Source organism: Parasteatoda tepidariorum, chromosome 5 (genome assembly GCF_982258835.1).
Source record: "Parasteatoda tepidariorum strain Cologne lab strain chromosome 5, Ptep-v5.0, whole genome shotgun sequence".
Taxonomy (NCBI): domain Eukaryota; kingdom Metazoa; phylum Arthropoda; class Arachnida; order Araneae; family Theridiidae; genus Parasteatoda; species Parasteatoda tepidariorum.
The window spans coordinates 30761966-30785830 of record NC_141759.1 but is presented as its reverse complement, the minus strand read 5'-3'; the positions used below and the strand labels follow the sequence as shown (position 1 = coordinate 30785830).

Genomic DNA, 23865 nt, shown 5'->3' with positions numbered 1-23865 from the left:
TGGGGAGATCTCATCGTTTTGCAAACTATTAGAACAGTACACGACCGAGCCAGGAAATCTCATCTTTTTTTAAACTATCAGTACCCGACAGATTGGGGAAATCTCATCGTTTTTGCAAACTATCAGAGCAGTACATGACCGAGCCAGGAAATCTCATCTTTTTTTAAACTATCAGTACCCGACAGATTGGGGAGATCTCATCGTTTTTGCAAACTATCAGAGCAGTACATAGCCGAACGGGGAAATCTCATCATTTTATAAACTATCAGTACCCGACAGATTCGGGGAGATCTCATCGTTTTGTAAACTATCAGTACATGACCGATCGGGGAGACCTCCCTATTTGGCAATAATTAGTTATAGCTGTTAAAAAATACGCGGGGTTGCTAGTTTATACTTAAGCGCAATTTGCTCAGTCGGCACTGTTTTCACATATTATATCGTATCACAAATAAATAAATAAAAAAAGAGGAAGAGTTAATTGTTATCTCTTTTTTGACTAGAAATAATGCTGTTTTAAACTCATAACTTTCTCGAGAAGCCTTATGAGTAAATTTATAATAAGAACACTTCACTTTCTATCTTAATTGTTTTCTATCTTTAATTTTTTTTACTAAAAAATGTAACCATATATATAAAAAATATGAATATAATATTTAAATTATTTGCAACTTTTGTGTTTTGTCTCTCAACTTACCTCTGTCCAACCAATCTATTATGTTTCATTTCTACAACCAAAGTCAAAGATAATCTTTCCAAAATTCAGAATTAATTTTTTTTACAGTGAGTCCCAAACTGGCAAGTCTTACAAACGATTAAGAAATTCACAATGCATTAGGATTTTAACGTTGATTTTCTCCCAAACTTGAATATAACTGTCGTGTCTTAACTCTTGGATTAAATTAAATTCTGACCTAATTTAATAGAGTAAATTCTGTCAATCAGTTACAGAAACAGAAAGCGTTAGTAATCTATTTTTTGAATATTTGAAAAGGTACTCTGACGCTGGTGGAAAAATCTCGCCAAATAGGTAATTTTTTAAAAGCAGTTTTTTTTTAAACGTTTAGGTTTATTTGTACATTTTAAAGATCAAACGATTCTTTTCAGCAAAATAACAAACGTATATATTTTAAAACTAAAACTTTTCTACGGATTTGAGTCTCCCAGACAATTGCTTTTTTAAAAAAAGTTTGATTATTATTATTCTTTTTTTTTAACGTTTAGGCTATTTGCATATTTTAAAGATCAAATGATTGTTTTTCGCAAAATAACATCCGTATATATTTTAAAACTGAAACTTTGCTACGAATTTAATGCTCCCAGACTATTGCTCTTTATCTTCCTTAAGGAGAAAAAAAATCCTCTAATATTTTAACATTAAGTTTCAACATCCTCTAGTGTAGTGCATAGATTCATACATTTTCAAGATCAATAATTAATAAACAATAAAAACAATTGCCACAAATGATGGCATCACAACGAATGAAATCACCCCATCGAAATTTTAATTCCTCAAATAAAATCATTTACGATCTCTTTCGAATCAATTTCCTTTCTCTCCATTCTTACTACATCATTTTTTTTCTCCTGATTTTTCATCCCTTCTAGTAAATTGCTAACAAGATAAGCTTCATAAAACGGTCTCCACTCAGAAATTAAGTTTTAAAAAAAAAGTTATACATCAAACTGCAGTCATTGGCTTTCACAAAAATTTAATACTCCACTTGGAAGCTTAAGATGGGGCCATAAAACCTATATCTCTTGATATATATTGACTGCTCCCCACTTTTGGCGAAGTTATAAAATGCTATTCTTTTAAGGTTTCAGATATTGCCTGGGGGGGGGTAGTATTGTTTGGAAATTAATAAAAATTAAGTATCGCCACATTCGATGCATCAAGAGGTTTTTAAATTTTTTTATATAGGCGTGTTTCTATTTTATGCTATGGAATAGTGGTGTTATGTTATAGAAAAGGTTAAGAGTCTTAAACTTTTCTTTTTTTATGAATTGATATTGTAAAAGACGATTTTACGCAGCATTATTAAAAAAAATTTTTTTACTTTTTATTTTTTCCCCTCAATTTTTGGAAATTTTTCTGTTGACTTTGTCTGAGAAAATTTCTTTTTTGTAAATATAAATAAATAATAAATGGCATTTTTTTTTTTTTTTTTTTGTGTGTGTGTGTGTGTACTTCAGTTTATAAAAACTCACTTTTAGAGATTAAGATTTTATACTTGTGGTAATGAATTTCATTTAATGTTCTTAAAAAAAAAAGTAGAGGTGCGGCTGGTCGATATGAATTCCGCACTCAGCTCGCATCGACCATAGTGCTGACGTAAAATATTCTCAGTGATAAACGGATCATGGGTTAGAGTCCCTTTGCCGTCGTGCTTACCGTAGGAGGTTTTCGCGGTTTTCTTTTCGATATGACGTAAATGTGGGTTAGTTCCTCCAAACTAGTCCTCCACGAAAGCAAATTTCTCCCAATACTTGATCCAAAAGTTCCCCTGTTTTCTGGATTAGATTCAAAATTACAAGGCTGCGGTGTTGAACATTGGTAGATAGTAAACTCAGGATTGGGTCGACTTCAACGCCGGTTATAAAATAAAATAAAATGCTTGCCCCCCAAAAAAAAAAAAAAAAAATCAGCTCCATTAGTGTACTACTGACTAGACGCTTATTTTATGCCATGGAATAAAATTTATTCCGTTGTAAACAAAATTTTTCGTTAAGAACGTTCTTAATATAATTTTTAGAACCCCTGTCAAAATTAAGTCTAAAAAAGTATGCACAACGCAGCCATACAGTGGAAAAAGCAACGTAAGTGCATAATTTTCGTTAACACTTTCGTTTCTCCAACTCAGCAGAATAGTCGTTGCAAATTAATATTTAATCAACAAAATCTAGCAAATAATTTTAGGAAATCGAGACTGCGATCATCAAAACCTGTTTGATTGCTGGGAAAAACAGAGGGGAGTTATAAGACGGTTTTAAGAAACAGCTCCAAGTTTCAGCAGTCAATGAAACGGGTTTTTGGTTTTCGTCCTGCCTTCTTCATTTTTAATTATAACAAATTTATATAGCGTTTTTGTTTCTTCCTCTCTTAACTGCTTTGGCGATCTCACATGTTTATATATTATTTTTGACTTTATTTTTGATTAGTATTCTAAAAAATATATATTAAGGGTGATGATTACTGAACACTTTGCATGTATATACGTATCTATATGTGTATATTCAGATGTGCATATAGCGTCTAGTGCCTAGAAAAAGGGTATAAATAGTTGATTAGAGTGGATAATTACTGTCGATTTGCTATTTTATTTATTAACTATTGATGAACAACCTATCCAACTTTGGTGGAATGATAAGGCTCAGTATCCGTGTAATTTTAAGATGATAAGGTAACTCCGGATTCATAATTTCGGCATAACTTCCTTTTTTAACGAACACTCAATTGCGTTAAATTAAGAAGAAAACCACGAAAAATTTACAGGGTTAGCTCGATGTTAGTGAGACTTTAATCCATAATACATTTCCCTATCACCTGGGGGGGGAGGATGTGTCAGCACTGTGCTCAGGAATAGCGTATGAATCAATCAGTAATTACCAGGATTCGAACCTGATTCTCATCTGTCCTAATCAACGTGAACTCTTCACAAAATAGTATATTACAGAAAACTCATTATATTAGTAGTGTTTTTTATATATTTTTTTATTTATTAAAATTATTTTTCGTATTCAAAATTGTAGGTACGTTATATAGTAATATATAATAAAAGTTTAGTTAGTTTCCATTATGAGTTTTAAATTTCCCTTAAACTAACATCTGCAAAGTATGAACTTTAAAGTAATATTAAAAAGTTAATTCTGCGAAGTATTTTAAGTGAATAAAGCAGCTACATATCTGCAGCATAAAACAAGATGAATATTTTCCTTGGTTATACATTTTCTTTTTTTAAAAAACGCTGTAAAACTAAATGTGCTGCTTATAATTCTATACCTCACTCTTGGATTAAATAAATCTACACGCCGCCCATTTACGATTATTACTCTCTCACGTGGTTTCATTTTTTATTTTTCCCCTCTTCAAAATTGCATTCTCTGCGTTAAATTTAATACATGAAGTTATTAGCCAAACCACCTCTTTTTTGTTGATAAGAATCTCAGATTGAGGCGCAAAATCGTGATCAAATTTGAAACTGGGAGTAATTAGAGGTAATCATTAATGGAAAGTTTATAGTTCTTTTTTTATATACACATATTTTTTCGCACTTTAATAACGAAAGAAAATAAAAAAAAACTTCTTTTAGTTCGTGTTTTGATTAATCGCAATCCCTTCTTTTCGACCAACCATGCAGAGGAAAATCAGCTTTAGTTTGTTTTCCTGCTTTAATAGTGCGCTTGCTGGAAAAATACATTTACAGATATTTTAATGGTTTGCTTTTGCATAACCATTACCTTAAAATGTTTTTATTTGCTGTTCGTTTAATCTTTCAAGCAAGATTTTGTTTCGTATGAAAAAAAAAAATTTTCTTCCTCTATCGTGCTGAATCGGTAAATTGAACAGAGTATGTTGAATAAAAATTATGTAATGCATGGAGGTTTTAGAGATATCATAATGAGTTGACGAACAAAAATCGCTCACTCTTAAACAGGGTGCGTAGCGTTTTTAAAAAGTGCTTAAAGGTGCTTATTTTCGATTTTCGTTTTTTAAAAGCCCTTAATTTTCTTTGGGTGTTTTTAAAAAGTGAATTTTTTTCTTTTTCAAAATGAGATTTTTCCTTTTTCTTATCGATTTTCGCTACGAATTATACAAAAAGACGCAGTTCACATTGTTCTGTTCAACGTTTTCACAATTAATTCGAACCCAATCTATTTCGGCGTATTTTCAAACTGTAGCGTATGAAAACGCCATTCGTTTTACATGATTCAAAATTTTAGGATTTTTGCCTAATTTTGCCAACCCTGCCTAATTATGATATTTTTTTTAAAGTGCTTAAAATCATTTTTTGAGTGCTTGAAAAGTGCTTAAAAGGTACTTATTTTTTTATAAATAATTTGACTATACACCCCGTGAAATAAACCATTTTATGTAAAATTATCGGCTGTTTTATTAATCATGTTTTATTAATCACTGAATATCATTATAAATCATTTTTAATAAAATACGTATATTTTACTATCCACTTGTTGGGAAAATAATTAGAAAACTGAATAGGATTTAGATGAAGTTTGAATTTAAAGAAGAAAAAAATTAATTGAAGGAAAAGTAAAATTTATAATGTATTGTAAAATCTAACTAAAACAATAAGTAAAAAATTAATTTTCAATTTAACTATTATTAAATTAAGCATTATGAAATTTTAAAAATTGCTTACTCAGTTTTAATAACTTTCACGGTGCGTTTGTCACAACGTTTAAAAAAAAAAGGAAACCTAACCGATCAATGAAACAAAAATAAAATTAATAGTGGATGAAAAAAAGGACTGGTCATATACACATGATACAATTTTTTCGCCTGCAACATTTAATAAGACTGGTAAAATATTAATAAAAAAATGTCCTAAATTTTTTCTGAATCTAATCTTTTTAATTTTTGATATTTTTCATTCTTCAGTTTTAAATTCTGATTTTAGCGTATCTAGCAGAGTATGTGAGTTGAACATACTATAGTAATAAGCCTTATTTTCGATTTTAGATTATATTTTTTCTTAGTACAGTTTATAGAAAGGTACTTTAATAGTTTCTGGAATTTGCACTGAACATCTTATTAGCTTCATGGAAATGATGATATTTTTCAGAGAAAATGCTTTCCTAATCTTATTGAAAATGTGGCTTATTATTAAAGTATCCTAACCACTACAATTGTAGTTTTAAACAAACAACTGTTTCGTAAATATCTAAAAACAGAATTTAATTTTTAAATTATTGTAACATAATAATATCCATTAAGATAAATTTGATGATGTTGTTTCTTATCAATAACAGCATTTTATTAAAGTCCGTGAATCAGCTTCAGAACTATAGAACTGCCGGCTATTCTATCAAGCATATATTTTAACGTATGGTCCGAAGTCACTCAAGTCAAATTACATTTATGACCTGATGCATGCTGCTTGAGTTAGATATAATGAGTTATTATAAAATTAGAAAGATATCTTATTACGATATATGCAATATAAAAACCTCCATGTTTTTTTATTATATTAATTCTTCGTTTAAAATCTTTTTCTTAATCTATTATTCTGAACTTTCTCATTATTAATGATTTATTTCTTTTTTAAAAAAAAACGCTAACATTTGTTTAGAAATAATTATTATGAAAAGTTTTCCCACAATGAAGTTAGGATGATGTGATATCAATGAAAACTATTTAAAATTCTTAATTTTCTCTTTGTTGCATGTGATTAATGTATTATGGGGTATGTCTTGCAATGCATCATTTCACAATGGTGAATCAAGGTTGCATTTTTAAAGAGTGCTTAAAGTTTCTTATTTTCGATTTTCATTTTTTAAAAGAGAAACATTTTTCGTTTTTTTTTTTTTTTTCATTAGGTGTTTTTAAAAAGTGCATAATTTTCTTTTTTCCAAATTGAGATTTTTCCTTCACCATGTTGATTTTTGCTAAGAATTATGCAGAAAGACCCTGTTCACATTGCTCTATTCGACGTTTTCACAATTAATTCAACCCCAATCTATTTCGCCGCATCGTCAGACTGTAACTTATGAAAACACCATTTGATTCAAAAATTTTGACAATTGTCAAAAACAATGCCGAAATATTTTATTATTTTTTTTACATGACGGTTAAAACCAGATAAAACCGTCAATTGTCAAAAACTTTCCAAACCTGCTTAATTATGATATTCTTTTAAGTGCTTAAAAATATTATTTGAGTACTACTTGAAATGTGCTTAAAAGGTGCTTATTTTTTGTTGAATAATTTGGCTGCGCACCCTGTGAATGCAATCCCTAAATAATCCTTACTATTAAAATCAGGGTGTTCCGGATATTGCTCCGATTTGATTTTCTCTGACCATTGGGAAACGATAATATAAATCCAATTTTGAGTTTACTTTCCAGCTTTTCCATTGCCCCATTATTTGATATGTGTGTATAATAAGGTCTTATAAAGAGAATATGCATTTAATAAAGAAATTTATCTGTATAGGTCCTCCCGGTATGAACCCTATGAATCCTCGTATGAACGCTCCCAGAGGGCAGCCTCTTCCCATGAACCCAGGAGTAAGTCTTTTATGAATCATTATCTATTCTTTTCTTTTATTTAAAAAGAAGCTCTTTTTGTGAGAGATTTCCATTTACTTAAACCTTTGATATCTTACTGAGCAGTAAAAAAAAAAATTTGATTTAAATGTTGTCTTGTTTCAGAATTATGGAGGTATGAGGCCGCCACCTAATAGTACTATGGGTCCTGGTGGACCATCCATGCCACCTATGTCTATGTAAGAAATATTTTTATAGCGTTTTGCATAGTTCAAATTTATTCCATCTCTGTAAATTAATATTTTCATCTCAGTGTGCGTGTTTTTAAATTGTGTGTAATTTTTAAAAATTGTTTTCTTTTCGTTATAGGCCTGGAGGTCCTGGTGGGCGTCCTTGGCAACCTAACACATCAACAGTAAGATCTTGTTTTTAAAATTTTGAAGTGAAACTTTTTATCTGTAGAATAAATACAATGATAGTAAAAAAAAAAAGTTGTTATTCACTGCCCTTACAAAAATTTAAGGTGTTTTTGAGGTGTCAAGGTTGATTTGAGGTTTATTCAAAGTTGATTTCGAAAACAACCTTAAAAGATCAACCTCCCAAAGTGTATGAAGTTGTTTTATTCACACTTGAGGTTGTTTTGGGGCTGGTGGGAATCTACTTTAGAGTAACCAGCGTAGGGATGTTGTTTTTGAGGTGTACTGATTATTTTTTTGACACTTCAAGCAAATACGTATATGTGAGGTATGAATAATTTCCCCCGATCTAAACTAAAATTATTTCTGAGTTTTAAATGAGGTTGATTTCGTGTGGTGTAAATGTAGTTGAAATTGAGGTTTATTAGTGAGGTTATTTTTGGTGCAAAATATCACCTCATTTTCTACCTCAGATGTATTTTTTTATATCTGTTAACCTCAAAAACACTTTTTTTTGTAAGGGTGCTTAGCTTTTTAATGTAATTTATCTGTGTTTTAATTAAATATTATTTGACTTACAGCAATCAATACTTATTTCTAATCGTTTTAACAACTTTAAAAACTAAATGTTTTTCAACTTTAGATTATTTATTTTTAAAAAAAGAATATTTAATTCAAATGTTGTACAAAAAATTGGTCATTCCAGTGCTTGGTGCTTCAGTGTGTATCAGCTTTTGTTTTTGACAAACTGCACTCAATGTACAGTACTTTATTTTAAAATCATCTTATTCCAATTTTTGTTTATTTATTTGTTGTTCATTTTATAACAATTGTTTATTTTTGTATTTAAAATCTCCTTCTCTCTTTTAGATGAATTATTCTTCAGCATCGCCTGGAAGCCATTATGGGGTAATTATTTGATAACTATTGTATTTTAGAATGCATCAAAACATATTAGTCAAATTCATAACTTTTTCTCTCTTCAATTTTTATAATTGTGGATACATTGTATGTTTTGTTGTTAGGGTCCTCCAGTATCTAGTACAGGTCCCCCTGGTCCCGGTACGCCTATAATGCCCAGTCCACAAGGTGAGAATTTTTGTATTTTTTAAAAAATTAATTAATAATGCATTTTTTCCTCCATATTAAGTTTAATTTTCCTGGCCAGCTAACCTTGCATGAAATTCATGTTTTCATTCACTGAGTTTCTTTCATTTTCAGAATGTGTGGAGCTACGCTTTTATCACCCTTTGCATTGACAACCCTGTACCTGAAATATTTAATTATGAAATTCACTCATTTGTTTATTTTTCATTTAACCTCTGGTAACTATGTAAATATACAAGGTGTTCTCTAACAGCTACCCTTATATTTCTAATTCGATGAGAATTAGTAAGCACTTAAATAGCAGACAATTGTATGCTAATATATAATTGTAAAATCCAGAGTGTAATTGACTTAACTATTCGTATTTGGGAAAATTTGCATAGAAATATATTCTCAATGCAGAACTTTCATCTTGGATAACCAGAACGAAAACTGGTGTTTTAGCACGAAAAAGAACAGATGAAAGAACGGTTTGAATTTTGCAAATGCTCAATTGGTTAAAGATCATTAAAAACATCGTTAAATTTATAATTTACAATCTTTTTCTTCATAGTTATTCTTCCAAAAGACGAAAATGCATGATTAAAGCTAAACTTAATGAAATTATAACTATATATGCATTTCTATGTTTCTTCTCCTTCAATCTGTGTTTCTACACTGAAAAACATTCTTCATTTTAGAACTGAAACTATATGTTTATATTCTAATCTGTGTGATATTTTTTTCCCACATTCTTTAGCTTCATCTAAGATCATTTATAGATTTCTTCTAACAAATGGGATGTTTTTTTAATGCTTTTAATTTATCTTAATAATGATTTACCTAGTATGAAAATTAAAAAAAAAATTTCTGAAATAATAATTACAATAATAATTTTAGTGAATGATTCCAAAATATATTTCGATTAGATAGCACCTTGTATATTATACCTGATGTTTCATTGTTGTGGTTTTTATTACTTAATTTTATTGTGTTTTATATATATTGTGTTACAATTCCTGCCTTAATAATTTCTAAACCCAGAAAAGACATTCATTTTCTATTAACAATAAGTATATCCTACAATTTATACACAAATTTATGGAATATTTAAGTGTGTTTTTTGAAGCTCTTTTGTCAAAGAAAGTAAAGAGCTGCACATTGAGAATTTTAATTTGAAAAAAATTTCCTGAATTTTGAACTTAACTATTTTACTAAAAAGAATTCAATAGGCTTAAAAATAGACGATATTTTAAGAAGTATTAAACTTTATAAAAAGTTGCTAATTTGATGGATTTTTCTACTCAAATTAAAAGGGTTAAATAGTTAATTGGCTGATTTTTAACCTAAACAAAACAGTTGGGGTAACTTCCCTGTTAAATTAAAGAAATAAGACCATAAAGGTTTTTTTTTTTCCCGCAGGCTTCATAATGAACAGAAATGGGGCTCACTAAAGATTTTTTAAACTTAACCTAAAAGTTGTAAAAGACTTACAAAAATAACAGTTTTAAAATTAGCAGAAAGAAATTTTTATCTTCTTTTTTTATGTGACAAAAGAAGGTTTGAAGAACAACCTTAAATATACTTTAAAATAAATATTTTCCAGAATTGTTGCCAAATCCCAGCTTAAGATATTTTCTCATTGTCAATAATTTTAGACAAAATTACTCATTGTTAATTTAAAATTTTAAGGAAAAAAACTTTTTTCTGTTAAGCTAATAGGAAAAGACGATTGTTTAAAGTTTCTTTATCTATATGAATAAATGTTTGTTTTACTCATAAAGTCAATGGAACTGGTTTAATGTCTTTTTTATTATTTTTTTTATCCCATTCGGTTTATTTTGTGTCATTCTGAGTTGTTATTTTGTTTTGGAATGTTCCCCATACATGTACCAATCTGTTTGCACCATCTTTTCTGTCTCCATTATGTGTGTACTATATGTGTCTCCTTTTAACTTCTACTTTTCTGTTTTGATGTTTGTTTTTCTGAGAAAGATTATGCAAATCAACCTTAAATCAGAAGTGTTTATTTATGTCGCCTTATATCTATGCCTTTGATGAATAGTAGGCTTATTTTCCCTCTTTTTATTAACTGAATTGATATCCTAATCCTAACAATTTTAATTGTAATCTTATTTAGTGCTCAGAAAATTAACATGGTTTAAAAACTCACATGAAGCCAAATGTAAGAAGATAAAAATTTACAGTTTGTTTCATTCTAAAATCTCTTAATTTATTCTCACATAATTTAAAAATTAGTTATTAGTTTTGTTGTCAGAAGATTAGTTATTAGATTTGTGGAACTGTTAACTAAGAAAAAGTTTTAAACAGAAATAATGCTCTGATACTTGTCAAGCCCTTCCATTTGAAAATCTAAGCCTTAGCACTGATGTATGTTAATTTTACCCTCAATTGTTACTGTTGGTGGCCAGTTTTCTTCATCAGCAGTGCCATCTACTGACTAACTTTGTTACTTGTTTTGAAACTTGTTGCATAAAAATCAATTGGTTCCTTAAAATGAACGTAACAAACTGTACATTACTATTTCTTCACTTTTTAAAAAAAAATTATTTTTCAAGCTATCAGTCATTTTAGGGGATACCCAATCTGTGTTAGAAGGTCAAAAAAAAAAAAAAAAAATTAAAGCCACTTTCCGAGTTCTTCTCAACTTATTAAAAAAGTTGATTTCTGCAGAATAATATAAGACTGCCAAAAATGTTACATTTTTTATTTTTATTTTATTTTTAATTAAGCAACAAAGGTTTAAAAAGAAAAATTATTCATTGGCAAAAAACGGTTCAATTGCAAAAAATATCATTAGATAATTTTTTCCTCAAATAATTCTATTTTATTTAATTAACCTTTAAATACTGCATTATCTAATTTAACACTAAAGTTAATGCCACTGGCATTATACTGTTAAATCTTATTCGCTATTTAATCTGCATGAAATGTATTTAAATTGATTTGTAATATACTTTTATGAGTCAGAAAATATTTTCTTAAATGTTGAAAATACAGTATTATATAAAAGATAAACATAAGAAAACATAACTATTTTATTTTCATTAATTTCTGTTATAAGTTATGTTCTATTATATGTTAAATTCTGTTTGTTTTATCTGTTCTATACTGTTTTTCTACTCATAAATATTTAAAAAAAAAAAAACAATACTAAGGATGTACTCTGTCTTAGATCACTTTAAAATGTAGATTTAAATTAAGGATCGCTAGTTTTAATAAATTTATCTCTTAAAAAAAAAAAAAAAATTCGTTCAACTCTGAAATGATAACGTGGTTGAAAAGGTTGTGCACCTTATTTGCTGCTTAAAAGATATCATTTCTTAAAAATAACGTGTGTACAAAAGGTCTTAGAAATATGAATTAACATGATTAAAGGAACCAAATTTTAGATATTAAATTATTGTATTTGAATTGCATTAAGTAAAGTAATATATTTAAAACCGTGCATTTAGTATCCTTATTTTGAAACTGCTATGGGGAGAAAGCTTTAAATAATTCCAAAATTTTATACATATTGGAGTTAAGGGGTGGCTCTATTACCCCAAGCCAATCTGCAAAATTTGTGATTTTTTTTAAAATAATTTTTTTCAACATTATTATTTTCAATTTTCACCATTTTTGTCCTATTTAGGGAGCAGAAAATATCAATCCAGAGTTTTAAGATTCTTTAACCCGTCCTACTATTCAGCTTTTGTAGACAAGATTTTAATTTGTATTTATTTTGAGTGAAGGGGGGGATTGCTTTTTTCAAGCTAACCTTTAACCCTGAATAATTAGAGAGTGAGGAATCTATTTGCATAATCTTTCAGAGTGGCTCTTTGCTGCACAGCTGCATCCTGTTGTTGAGAGCTACTTGCCTGCTTTTTTTCCTGCACTTATTTCAAGCTTCATGTATTGTTTTTAGGTTCATCAGGTCCTTACTCCCCTGCCAGTCACCGAATGAACACTTCTACGCCACGAAGAGGTGAACATCTGATGCAACACACGCAATGTGACATGCATTGTTTCCCCTTTCCTCCTCTCTCTCTTCTTTTTCTTTTCATTAACTCATCTCACTTTTGGTTCTTTTTCTTATCTTTTTTTTTAATTTAGTTTATCTCACCCTTCCTTTTCATTCATCTTCCTTCAAATATCATACAGTGATTGTCAATCATTCAGAACTATTTTATCTCTGAATTATTCAGTGTGAAAAGAAAAAAAATGACGTAATAATTATTACAGGCGTGCATGCAGAATTTTTTCGAAAACTGTACGAAAACTAATAATTGGTGCCACGGAGTAGCTGACCAATAAGGCCACCTCCGTAAATGATTAATTAAATATTAAATCTAAGGCCTATATTATTGAAATTAGTTGATTAGTTAGATTTGTAGTTATTGAGCAATTAATACCGTTGAAAACTGTATTCCATATCTAACATAAAAAATAACTTAATCTGGTATATTATGAATAGCAATTTCTTGCATAATTCTGTGGGGAGCAAAAACTCATATGAATTAAATTTATTGAGTATTAAGAGATTATAATCCTTTCATATGTAATTCTGCTATTAACAAAACAAAGCAACAAAAAAACTAAATTTTTTTGAATTTAATTTTATGTTTTTTCTTAAGTGCTGTAAATTAAACTGAATTGAATATTAAATACTAATAATAATTTTATGTGTAATCCTTTAAAAAAAAATACAATAATTTAAATTGATTGGAATACTAAATACGAATGATTAGAATACTAAGTACGAATACTCTACAAAAAAAATTCATAAATTTAATAATAGTAAAATAAGCCATAAATAAAAGTTGCCAACAACAATTGAAATGTAATTCTGCAGAGTATAAAAATTACTATAAATTAAATTTAATTGAGTATTAGTTTATTATCACTTCGTACAATTTAATTTTTAATAAATAGATAATGAAACTTTTTGTCTTGGAAAGCAATTTCTTTTTTTTGTTATAAAATGATTCATTTTAATCTTTTTTATGGTCATAACACATGCATTTCAACTTATCATTAAAAACCGAGTATCATAAATCGGATATTTTTAGTATAATTTCTAATGTTTTAATAGTAAGCTATAATTGAAGAACAAAAACATTTATAAAGTTAATTAAATATAACAATATAAATGTATAAATAACTACTGTCATCGGCATTTCAGATATTTTTGAAGTTTTTCAAATATTTCTTTTTAATTCATATTTATTTATTTACTTTTTTACAAAATGAAATATAATCTGAGGTATTTTTGTTTACATTCATTAAAAATTGTTTATTTTAATTATGTGATGAAAATAGTTTCAAATGATTGACAATTCTGTATTGATAATGTGTTTCCATTATATATGGTGTTGTCATGTTTTCAGCTTTGTTTTTTAACCTGCATATTCTGATACCCATATCACTAATCAATGCAGTTATTGCCTTTCAGCATTTGGTACATTCTGCCTGATGGCACTCTAATCTACAATTTTTTATATATATATATTTATTTGGCTTATAAACAGGTTTATGAAGGTGAAGGTATGAAAGGTGATAACTAACTCTGCATGCAGCAGTTAAATATATCATATTTGGCAGTGCTTAGCATTTATTAAATTAATTTTATGTTTTTGCATGGTATTATTGTTATTACTAATATGTTTGAGTAATATATCATTATATGTTTGTGTTATGCTCTGCTTTCATAATTACATTTATATTGCTTCTTTTTTATTTTACATTTATTTGTTGATTCGTGAAATAAATTTTTGCTTGAATAAATTATTTTAACTGTGATTTTCTTCTTTTTTAGATTCTACAAGTTCTGGTGGGGAAAGTATGTATGCAATGATGAAACCAGTTCCGGGCGGAAGCCTACCAGGGGTAAGTTAATTTTGAGTTTAGCAAGTAGTATTGTTTTTTAATGCTAACACTAGGTACTATTAATATCAATTGTAACACGGGGTTATTAAGGTGTTAATTTGCAAAATGGGGGGTTCAACTGCTGAGGTGACAAAAGTAATTAATTCTGTAATTTGTTACACATATATTGTTTTTGGGAAATGGTAATGTTTATGAGCTATCGTATAAAGATCAACAAAATCTAGGATATATTATGGTTTTTTGAATTTTAAGCATTTTTAGTCTAATTACTTCAATTTTTATTGTCTTTGAGATAACAGAGCAGAAGATATCAGTTCCAAATTATAATATTTGCATGCTTTTTTATCATAGTAATTAAAGTTGAGAACTTTTACGCACAAAAGTTTAAATACTTTCACTTTTTTGCTCACCCTTATATAAATTATGCAGCCAGACCCTTTCTCTTGAGATATGAGACGATAAATCGATCACTTTTTTAAAATTAATACTATGTTACGAAGCTAATTTATTTTCCTATTAAAGTAGGGACATGCCGTGTTATTATTTTTTTCCTTGGAACTATAATTAGGTTTGATATTAGCAAAATAAAAAACATTCAACTAACTTAAGAAATGTAATATTTTTACTTGTAAGAAGTTGGCACATTTTAAAAGTACATAATAGTATGTACGTTTTATCCGTTATTAAATTTTAAATTTTTCAATTCTATGACTGAATTACAGATGTGACCTCAAATACTTCTTATGATTTTGATTCATCTTCAAAGGTATAGTTTAGCTAAGGCACGCCAAAATAATGTTCCTTAATTTTATTTACTGTACATATTTAAACATACTGTACATAATTACATTTAAAATGCATAATGTGATAATGAACTTTAACTTTTCTTTAGTCTCCATATTCTTTGATCAAAAAGTGGTGAAAATTCAATGTAATCTTAATAAATTAAAATGAAGTGTGCATTATTTAAGGTCTCAAAAAATTTCAAATGTTAGTAATAAGCATATTTCTTTCACATTATTCTATATATATAATATACATTATTCTATATAGTTCCCAATGGGACCAGGACCAGAAGGACCAATGGGATCTATGGGACCAGAAATGGGTCCACCAGTCATGAATGGAATGTCATCTGCAGGTAGATATATTCCCGCTCTGCATATTTATTTTTTTATTCTTTGTTTTTATGTGTTATTTAAAACATAATATAAATTATTTAAACCAATACATACATAAACAGGTCATTTTTATAGTAAATGCATTGTATCTAGCGTGTTTAAAAACTTGTTGATTCAATTTAAAATTGAAAAAAAAAAAAGGCTGTAATTGCAATTTTTCTCGGCCAGAAAATTAAAAGAAGAAAGGCATATTATTTTTTACGGAATTTTTTTTTCCTTTCTAAATAAATTAATTAGCAATGAAACAAGGTTGAAAGCTTCCTCAGTATTAGTTAGTTCTTATTTGCTATTTTTTGTACTTCTATTTTCTGACATTCTTACAAAAAAAAAAAAAAAATTCTAAGCTTTCATAATGAGTTGCTAAAAGATTTCTGTGAATAGCAAAAAAGAAAAAAAATTACTCATCAATAATTAAATTCCTTTTAAAAATGTTCCTTGAAAATTCATTTACCTTCTTTCACTAAATCTCGTCATTATGCTTTTAATTTATCTACCTACTTTTGCTTTCATTATATCTTCATTGCGATAGAAACTTTAATATTTTTAATTAAATAGTTGAATAACTAGCAAATTATATAGTGATATAATTTATTTACTCATAATTTCAAAAATTTTCAGGTGATACTTTAGATGGCATGAAAAATTCTCCAGCCAATGGACCCGGTACACCTAGGGAAGAAGGTCCTTCTATGGGTGATTATGGTATACCTGGTTATGGACAAGAAAATGTAAGTTAACAACTATATTCCTAATAAATTAATTTAATTGTATTTAATAATTTTAAATGTTGCAAACAAATGTTTCATTGTTAAATGATAAAGTAAATATGCTTAGAAAAATTAACTATAGAGATATATTAACCCCATGAGTGTAAGTTCTGCCTTTTCTGACGCCATTCTGTTCCAAAAACAGATTTTTTCCATATGGTTTTCAAATTTTGCCCTGTGGCTTAATACTTTGACGGTCAACTATATATGACTTTTTCCATTATTTTTTATTATTGGAGATTTAAAGCTTCAATTTTGCTCTTAAATTTATGCTATAATGGACAAAAAGATAATTTTTTTTTTTTTTTTACGAAAAATTTAGAAGATAATAAATATTCTAATGAAAATAAGTATGTTCTACCATTTATTGTTATTATTTTTAAATTTTTCCTTTGGAAACACTGTGTATTTTTTAAACATTTAAATCTAAATTTACTTAAAAAAGTAAATTCATTTAAAAAAAAAGCATAATGAATTATAATTTAGAAAGGAAATAAGTTACCAGTGAGGAGTTAAATAAATAATTTAATGATGACTTCTTTGAAGTACTTTAAGTATTCTATTTCAGGCTGCAAAATTGGAGTACAATGGTAAAAATGTATGTTATCTGAATGCTGTTACATTATTTCTTTTTTGAGTGTTTCAAATTCAAGTCCAGATAGTGTGTTCTCACTTTTTTCCATCAATCTAAATAAAAGAATAATTTTTTATTGCTATCATTTGCATGTCATTTTACAGAATTACTCTGGTTTTTAATTTGAAAAAATGCTTTACTTTATTTAGGCATGAGATAATTTCTCAGATCTACAATTTTACTCTTTATTTCCCCCCCTTTTTTTTCCCTAAGTTTTGTCAAATAAATTTTCAATTTTTTGTTGTACTTCTGAGAATCTTGAAAATACTTGTGAAATTTTTCAATAAGGAACTTTTCAAATTTTATAAAAGCTAACCAAAATCAACATAAAATCCTTGTATTGTTCAAGCAATTTGATTTTTCACTATTTTGATTTAAGGAATTCTTCACCAATTAATTTTTGTAAATTTTCAAGTTTTGTCAACTTAAGATTAATCAGTTAGTTTATTTAAGTCTTTCTATCTTATGTTAATAGGTTTATTTTAGCATTTATTTAAAAAATATTTACTTACCTTTCATTATTCCAACAGTAATTAAACATTTTTCGGAAGCTTATTTTATGACTATCTATGAATCTATTAATAATGAATACCCTCATTAAAAATTTGCGATAAGTTATTATTATATAGAATATTACATTTGATACTTTTTACGCTATTCAGCATAGAAACAAAAATATTATTCGTTAATAAACTTGCTTCACAGACATGTTTTTCAATTATTTTGGTAAGCATTTTTTCTTTTTTTCGCTTCTTTTTTTTTCATCTCATGCCTATTTTTATTTTCAATTTTATTTAGAACTGCAAAAAGCCTGAATATATATATATTTTGCATGTTATGTTATTCCACTCTTCTCGTCATGTTTTGATAAAATATATAATTGTATATATCAGGGGTCTGTCTAGGTTTTTTTGATAGGTACCTATTTTGTGAAAATTAAAAATTATATTACAAAATCAAAACAAAAATATGGTAAAGTAAGAAGATATTTTCAAAAATTGTCACTGTAAAAAAAGAAATCATTTATGATCATTAAATTTTTATACATTTTTCTCCATACATTCGAAAATAATTTTGCCATTGTAAAATTTTGAGCTTAAAATTGTATCTAAATTTAAAAATCCATAAAAATTATTGTCCGTTGATAAATTTCAACTTGAATTTTTAAAAAAAAAAAAAAAAAACAGGCATCTAACAGTATTTGCACTAAAAGTTATTTTCATTATGAGAACATTTCTCATGAGGTCATATAGAAAAAAAGTTTCACAGTGAAAAAAAAAATTTCATAAAAAGATAAAGGTCTGTTAGGACAATATTCGAATGTCAATTTCCTGTAAAGTTTACAGAGCGATCGCCTCGTCATTAAAAAAAAAGAAAGAAGAAGCCCGCTATTATATGGCGTAAGCGACCGGTTAGGCTTACCACACCTCACTATCTGACCAAGCATGTACTACCTGTTCGTATATGCGGAATTTACCCGTGATTTATCATTTCTTACGGGGATACAGAAACAAATTTTAAGAGGTGAGGAGGAGAATCTTCGAACTTTCTTTTTTAAAAGCATTTTATGAAACTACCGTTATTCCTAAAGTTGAATTTGTGAAGATACCGCTAAACGGTATTAAATTTGCCCTGGACAGACCCCTGTATATATATTTGTTAAAAATGTTTTTCTTAATGTAAAAACACTCATTAAGAGATTTTGCAATATGTTTTCAAATTAAAAAAATATTTGTAAAAGCATTTATAATTTATGAATTGTTACTTGTTGTGGTATTTCCATTGTTGTGAAATTTAGACAAATGCGGTAGGACACTTGTTATTATTTGGTTATTTTTTAAACATATCATTTTGTCATGCCTTTTTCTTATTATCATTACTGTGTAAACTCTACAGAACTATTTATATTGTAATGGATTTTTAAAAATTAAAACAAACAACTCTAAAATTTAAGAACAGTTTTTAAAAAAGCAAGGAATTTTTTATTTTTTATGCACCTAGGCAATCTTTTAATTCACTTTTGCAATTGCACTACAAGTGCAGTATCAATATTGTCTTTATAATTTCTACCATGTGTCTTTATGTAATGCACTATATCTGTTTAATGCATGATTACAACAAAAATTTACTAAAAAATTTATAACAGTTATTAAATGTTATTTAGAAAAAAAGTACTAAGTATAAATTCTTATTGGGTATGTAATGTATAAAGTAAATTCATGTTTTATCAAATGGCACAAAACTGAATGTTTCTAGAACATAAAACTGCAATCAGAAAATCATTAAAATAATAATAAATAAAAAATAAAATTTTGTACAAAAATAAAATATAAAAATTCTGTAATAACTTTATTGGCTAAATAATTTTATTAATATTAGCTTTTCTCCAGATATAAAAATGATTTCAAAGTATATTTATAGATTTTTGATCAAGTTTTAATATAAATTTTAGCTCATATGTTGTAGTGTATTTTCCGACTGTGTTATGTTCTAATAAATATGTCATTCTCCAATCCACTGATCTCTGAATTCTATTTCAATAACAAGTTTAAGTTAGAATATGGGAATGGTTTATTTATTAAACACTACTTAATTTCAGTGCAATTTGATTTTTTATTGGTCCCTTATCAAAATTTAGTTAATGAATTTATTGATAGTTTCTTTTTTTATTTTCAATTCATCGGCTGAATATAAACTTAATTTGCAAACCATATTTAAAATTATGTATAATGTAAGCTATATTTTTTTTTAATTCGCACAAAATTTGTCAACAGCTTTTGAAGCTTTCAGCATTACCGGTTAGTGAAACACATTTTAGTGGGGGTATCATAGCTAGCAAACCATACATCCCTATTTTCTTCGGTTCTTAGTAATTTGATTTGCAACTCCATTGATCATTTTTATGGCAATCGTTATGGTTTATCAATAAAAATTACTTTGAATTACAGAATTTTCTGATGAGCCTGCTTTTGATGTGGACTTATTATACAATTGTCCATTCAAAAAAAATTTTTTATTGAATCAGCTGCTAAAACTGGTGTTTACGTTTGTATTATTTTATGATTATTCCTGTGTTCAATTAAATTTATATTTTATTTTCTACATAATTTTCTCTCAACATATTCAACATTTTTTTTGTTTAGAATGTATAGAAACAAATAATACATAAGTAAAATATCATTCTTCTATTTCTAGGATCAGAATGAATCAGCGGCAATACTAAAAATTAAAGAAAGTATGCAGGAAGAGGCAAAAAGGTTTGAAAAAGACACGCCTACCGAACATCCTGACTATTTCATGCAATAACTCATATTTGAGTACAAGTCATTGGGACTCATTAATTATGTAGCTGTTGAAAGAAGACTAAAAGGCTCCAAAAAATGTGAACGAAAAGCGATTCAATGGCGCTTTTCTAACACTCACGTCACATAGGGGGAAAATTATACAAATTAAGTTGACTCAATCAGATCCTTTTACCTTCCACTTCTTGTATAGAATTATGTTGTTTCTTGTGTTTGTGTGCACCTGCCCCCCTCCTTCTCTCATCCTGTAAAGTTTAAAAAAAAAAAAGCAAAATACACTGAGAAAACTTAGTTTTTTCTCACTTCCATTTGTAATAAAAACAACAAAAAAAGCTCTCCTTTCTCTTATCTTATCACTACTCTTTTTTGTGATGAAGAAAAAATGTAAGATAAAATCATAAACATTGTAATATTTACATTCAGGAATGCATAAATATGTATTTTTATCATTATCATTGTTTACAAAACAATGACTGCAACGTGTAATACTCATCTCCTCTAGTAAGCATTTCGTCTCTTGTATTCATGGCATTGTTGGACGCATTTAATATGTACAGAGTATTCTACATCGCTGACTATGCAAACAAAGACCAAAGCGCCGTTTTACTGCCCCCTCCCTTTTTTTTCCGAAACTGATGTGATGTTTTCCAGTGGATTTTAAAGGATGTCGGACGAGACTATCAACTTTAGTGTTTGATTATTGGGATCAAGTTTTTTCATATAAAATGTCTAAGGACTATCTTTTTTCCATTTGTACTATTGCTGCTCAGTATTGTTATCTATAAGTCATATCATTCATTGATATAGCTTCATTCATAGATTTGAGAACGAAAATCTACTGTTAACCTGAACAAAAAAAGAAGAGAAAATAGTGAAGAAGTTAACGTCTACCTTAAAAATATTTTTTTTTTCCTTTTAAAGTTTTACTTTCGTTGTGTTGAATATATTTCATACGATCACCTCCCTTTTTTTATTTAAATTTTTTTTTTTAATTTTCAAACACTAAAATGTGTTGTAGATGTTATCAGATTCAAAGCCTGTTTATGTGCAACATTCTGTACAAAAAAAGATTATATCTTATAGTTCTTAGAAACGAGAAGAAAAAAACTATCCAATAAGAGCTATATTCGTAAACACATTTCAAATGTCATGTTTCATCATGATAATGCAAAAATACACCCGTGCATTTTGTGACATTCCGAAATCGCTGACCAGGCAGGTCTTGGAAAAGCAAATGCAGTCTAAAGATTGCAATTGACAAACTATATAATAAAAGAGTTACTGAAAGCCCATTGTTTAAAAGCAAAAAAAAGACTGATATAATGGAAGTGTTCACGATTTTCTGTGACCAAAAAAATTTGTAAATATTATATATCCGAGAGTACTGTGTAACTGAGTAAAATGTGCTGGCTAGAGTTTATAATGATTTTCATTCCTTGTACATTCAACATACTTCTTTGAAACATGGTTAATGCTTTATTTTAAGTGTGAGTAAAATTCCAGTATGAAATGAATGAATTACTTAATGAAATGTTGACTCTTTTTCATGTAAATAGAACTTTTTAAAAATAGTTCTTTGGAAATAATAGAATTTTGAAATATTCTTGTAAAAGGTTTTAAAAAATTGTGTATCGCAATATCTCTAAAGAATAATTTTAACTTTTAAAACTATTCGTCCGAACAAAGATTTAATACATTTAAATGTTATTTGCATGAAGGTGTTTTTTTTTTTCCCTGGATAGAATAAAATTGAATTTGCTTTTGATTTTAATCAATTTAAAATTTAGGGGTTAAAAATTGTTTAAAAAATAAATACCATCTATGTATCAGTATTTGTTATTTATAAATTTATGTAAATTAATAATACTTAAATTGACTATGTTAAATAGATGAATTTTTATATATAATATGTAACAAGAGTTTTGTTAACTAAACTTACTTATAACTCAAGGATTTATTTTAAAAGCACCTTAATTGTTCAGAATCTAAATTTTAATTATATTGTTATTGTCTAAATAAATCTTTTTATTGCATGTAGAATTTTTTATTTTAAAAAAACAGGACTTTTTTTTTACTAATTTGTTTTTATTAATGTAAATTCATAAAGGAACATCTATACATATAGGATGGGCAAACTTAGGAAAACTATTCTTTCTGCAACATTTTAAAAAAGCATTTTTTGTTTACTTTTTATGTGAAAGTTAGTTTTTTATTCATCATTACTAATGTTTTCATAAAAAAAGTAATTTTTAAATTGTATTTACAATATGAATAATCATGAATGGAAGATAAAAGGTTACACAAAATACAATGCTTCAGAAGATTTTAACTTTTTTTTAAATTTCATATAATTAAAACATAATATTCATTGACGAATTCATACTGTTTTGAATAATCAATTATATATTTTTTTAAAAAAACCATAAAGTAATGGTGAAATACAATATTTCTATATTTTCAGGATAGTTTAAAATTTTAGATGGCATTTTTTTTTAAACAATCTTTTAAAATAATTCAAAATTTCAAGGAGCTTGTTACTTTCAAAAATTTTATAGCATGAAACTATATTATCTGTATCGATTATAACGAATAAAACACCTAAAACCTGCCATAGGAATTAGGTTTTCCTCAAAACTTCTAAAACATTAAGGATATCCTGGAGTCTTTTTACTTCCTCATCTCCTATTTTAATCTATAGAGAATTATATAAACAATTCCACATTTATTAAGTTGCTAATTAATATTTTTTTATTTCATTTTATTCAATAAAATGTATTTTATATGACTTAATGACAGAATTTTAATATTTTAGGAATACAGAATTTTAATTCATTTTATTCAATAAAATGTATTTTATATGACTTAATGACAGAATTTTAATATTTTAGGTTTTTTTTTTTTTTTTTTAAAAATTTTTTCTAAATATAAGGTTCAGACCTTAATTTTTAAAGTTACCAACAGTTTTTAGTAATTGCTAAACTTTATCAAAACTAATTTAGTAGCTTAGAATTTTTTTTTTTTTTTTTTTTTAAATATTCAAAAGCTAGAATCTGTTAACTAAGTTCTATAAAATACATTTGAAGGAATGAACGAAGCAAAAAAGAAATCCCAAAATATTAACTAAAGACTTAATAGGAAACTTGTTTTTATATAATCCTCTATTGCAGTGGTTCCCATAGTTTTCACAGACTACCAATTTTAGAAAAATAAGAAAAGAAAAATTTTGAATCCCATCAACTACTAAATATAGAATATAAGGACAAATAGACACCTATTATATAGGAATGACGAATATGTACACTTTTTTTTTATTGACTACGGGCTATGGAGAGCTTTAGAATGACGCCACATCTTACTAAGACA

At 27.4% G+C, this 23865-nt stretch overlaps 1 protein-coding gene across 4 annotated transcripts in view; it reads left to right on the top strand.

Annotated features, from left to right (window-relative positions):
• The window catches only part of Ssdp (Sequence-specific single-stranded DNA-binding protein), a 264699-nt gene extending 243328 nt beyond the window's left edge, over positions 1 to 21371 (top strand). For 2 of the 4 annotated variants that reach the window (XM_016060248.4, XM_016060250.4), the window contains 10 exons: positions 7175 to 7248; positions 7393 to 7466; positions 7597 to 7642; positions 8514 to 8552; positions 8669 to 8732; positions 12658 to 12717; positions 14548 to 14618; positions 15672 to 15759; positions 16418 to 16527; positions 20396 to 21371. In XM_016060248.4, coding sequence (XP_015915734.1) covers positions 7175 to 7248; positions 7393 to 7466; positions 7597 to 7642; positions 8514 to 8552; positions 8669 to 8732; positions 12658 to 12717; positions 14548 to 14618; positions 15672 to 15759; positions 16418 to 16527; positions 20396 to 20506 — 737 coding nt within the window. In that variant the 3' untranslated portion in view covers positions 20507 to 21371. The remainder of the gene's footprint in view (positions 1 to 7174; positions 7249 to 7392; positions 7467 to 7596; positions 7643 to 8513; positions 8553 to 8668; positions 8733 to 12657; positions 12718 to 14547; positions 14619 to 15671; positions 15760 to 16417; positions 16528 to 20395) is intronic. The other 2 variants (XM_071184737.2, XM_016060249.4) reach the window with 1 other exon arrangement.
• Positions 21372 to 23865: the final 2494 nt, after the last annotated feature.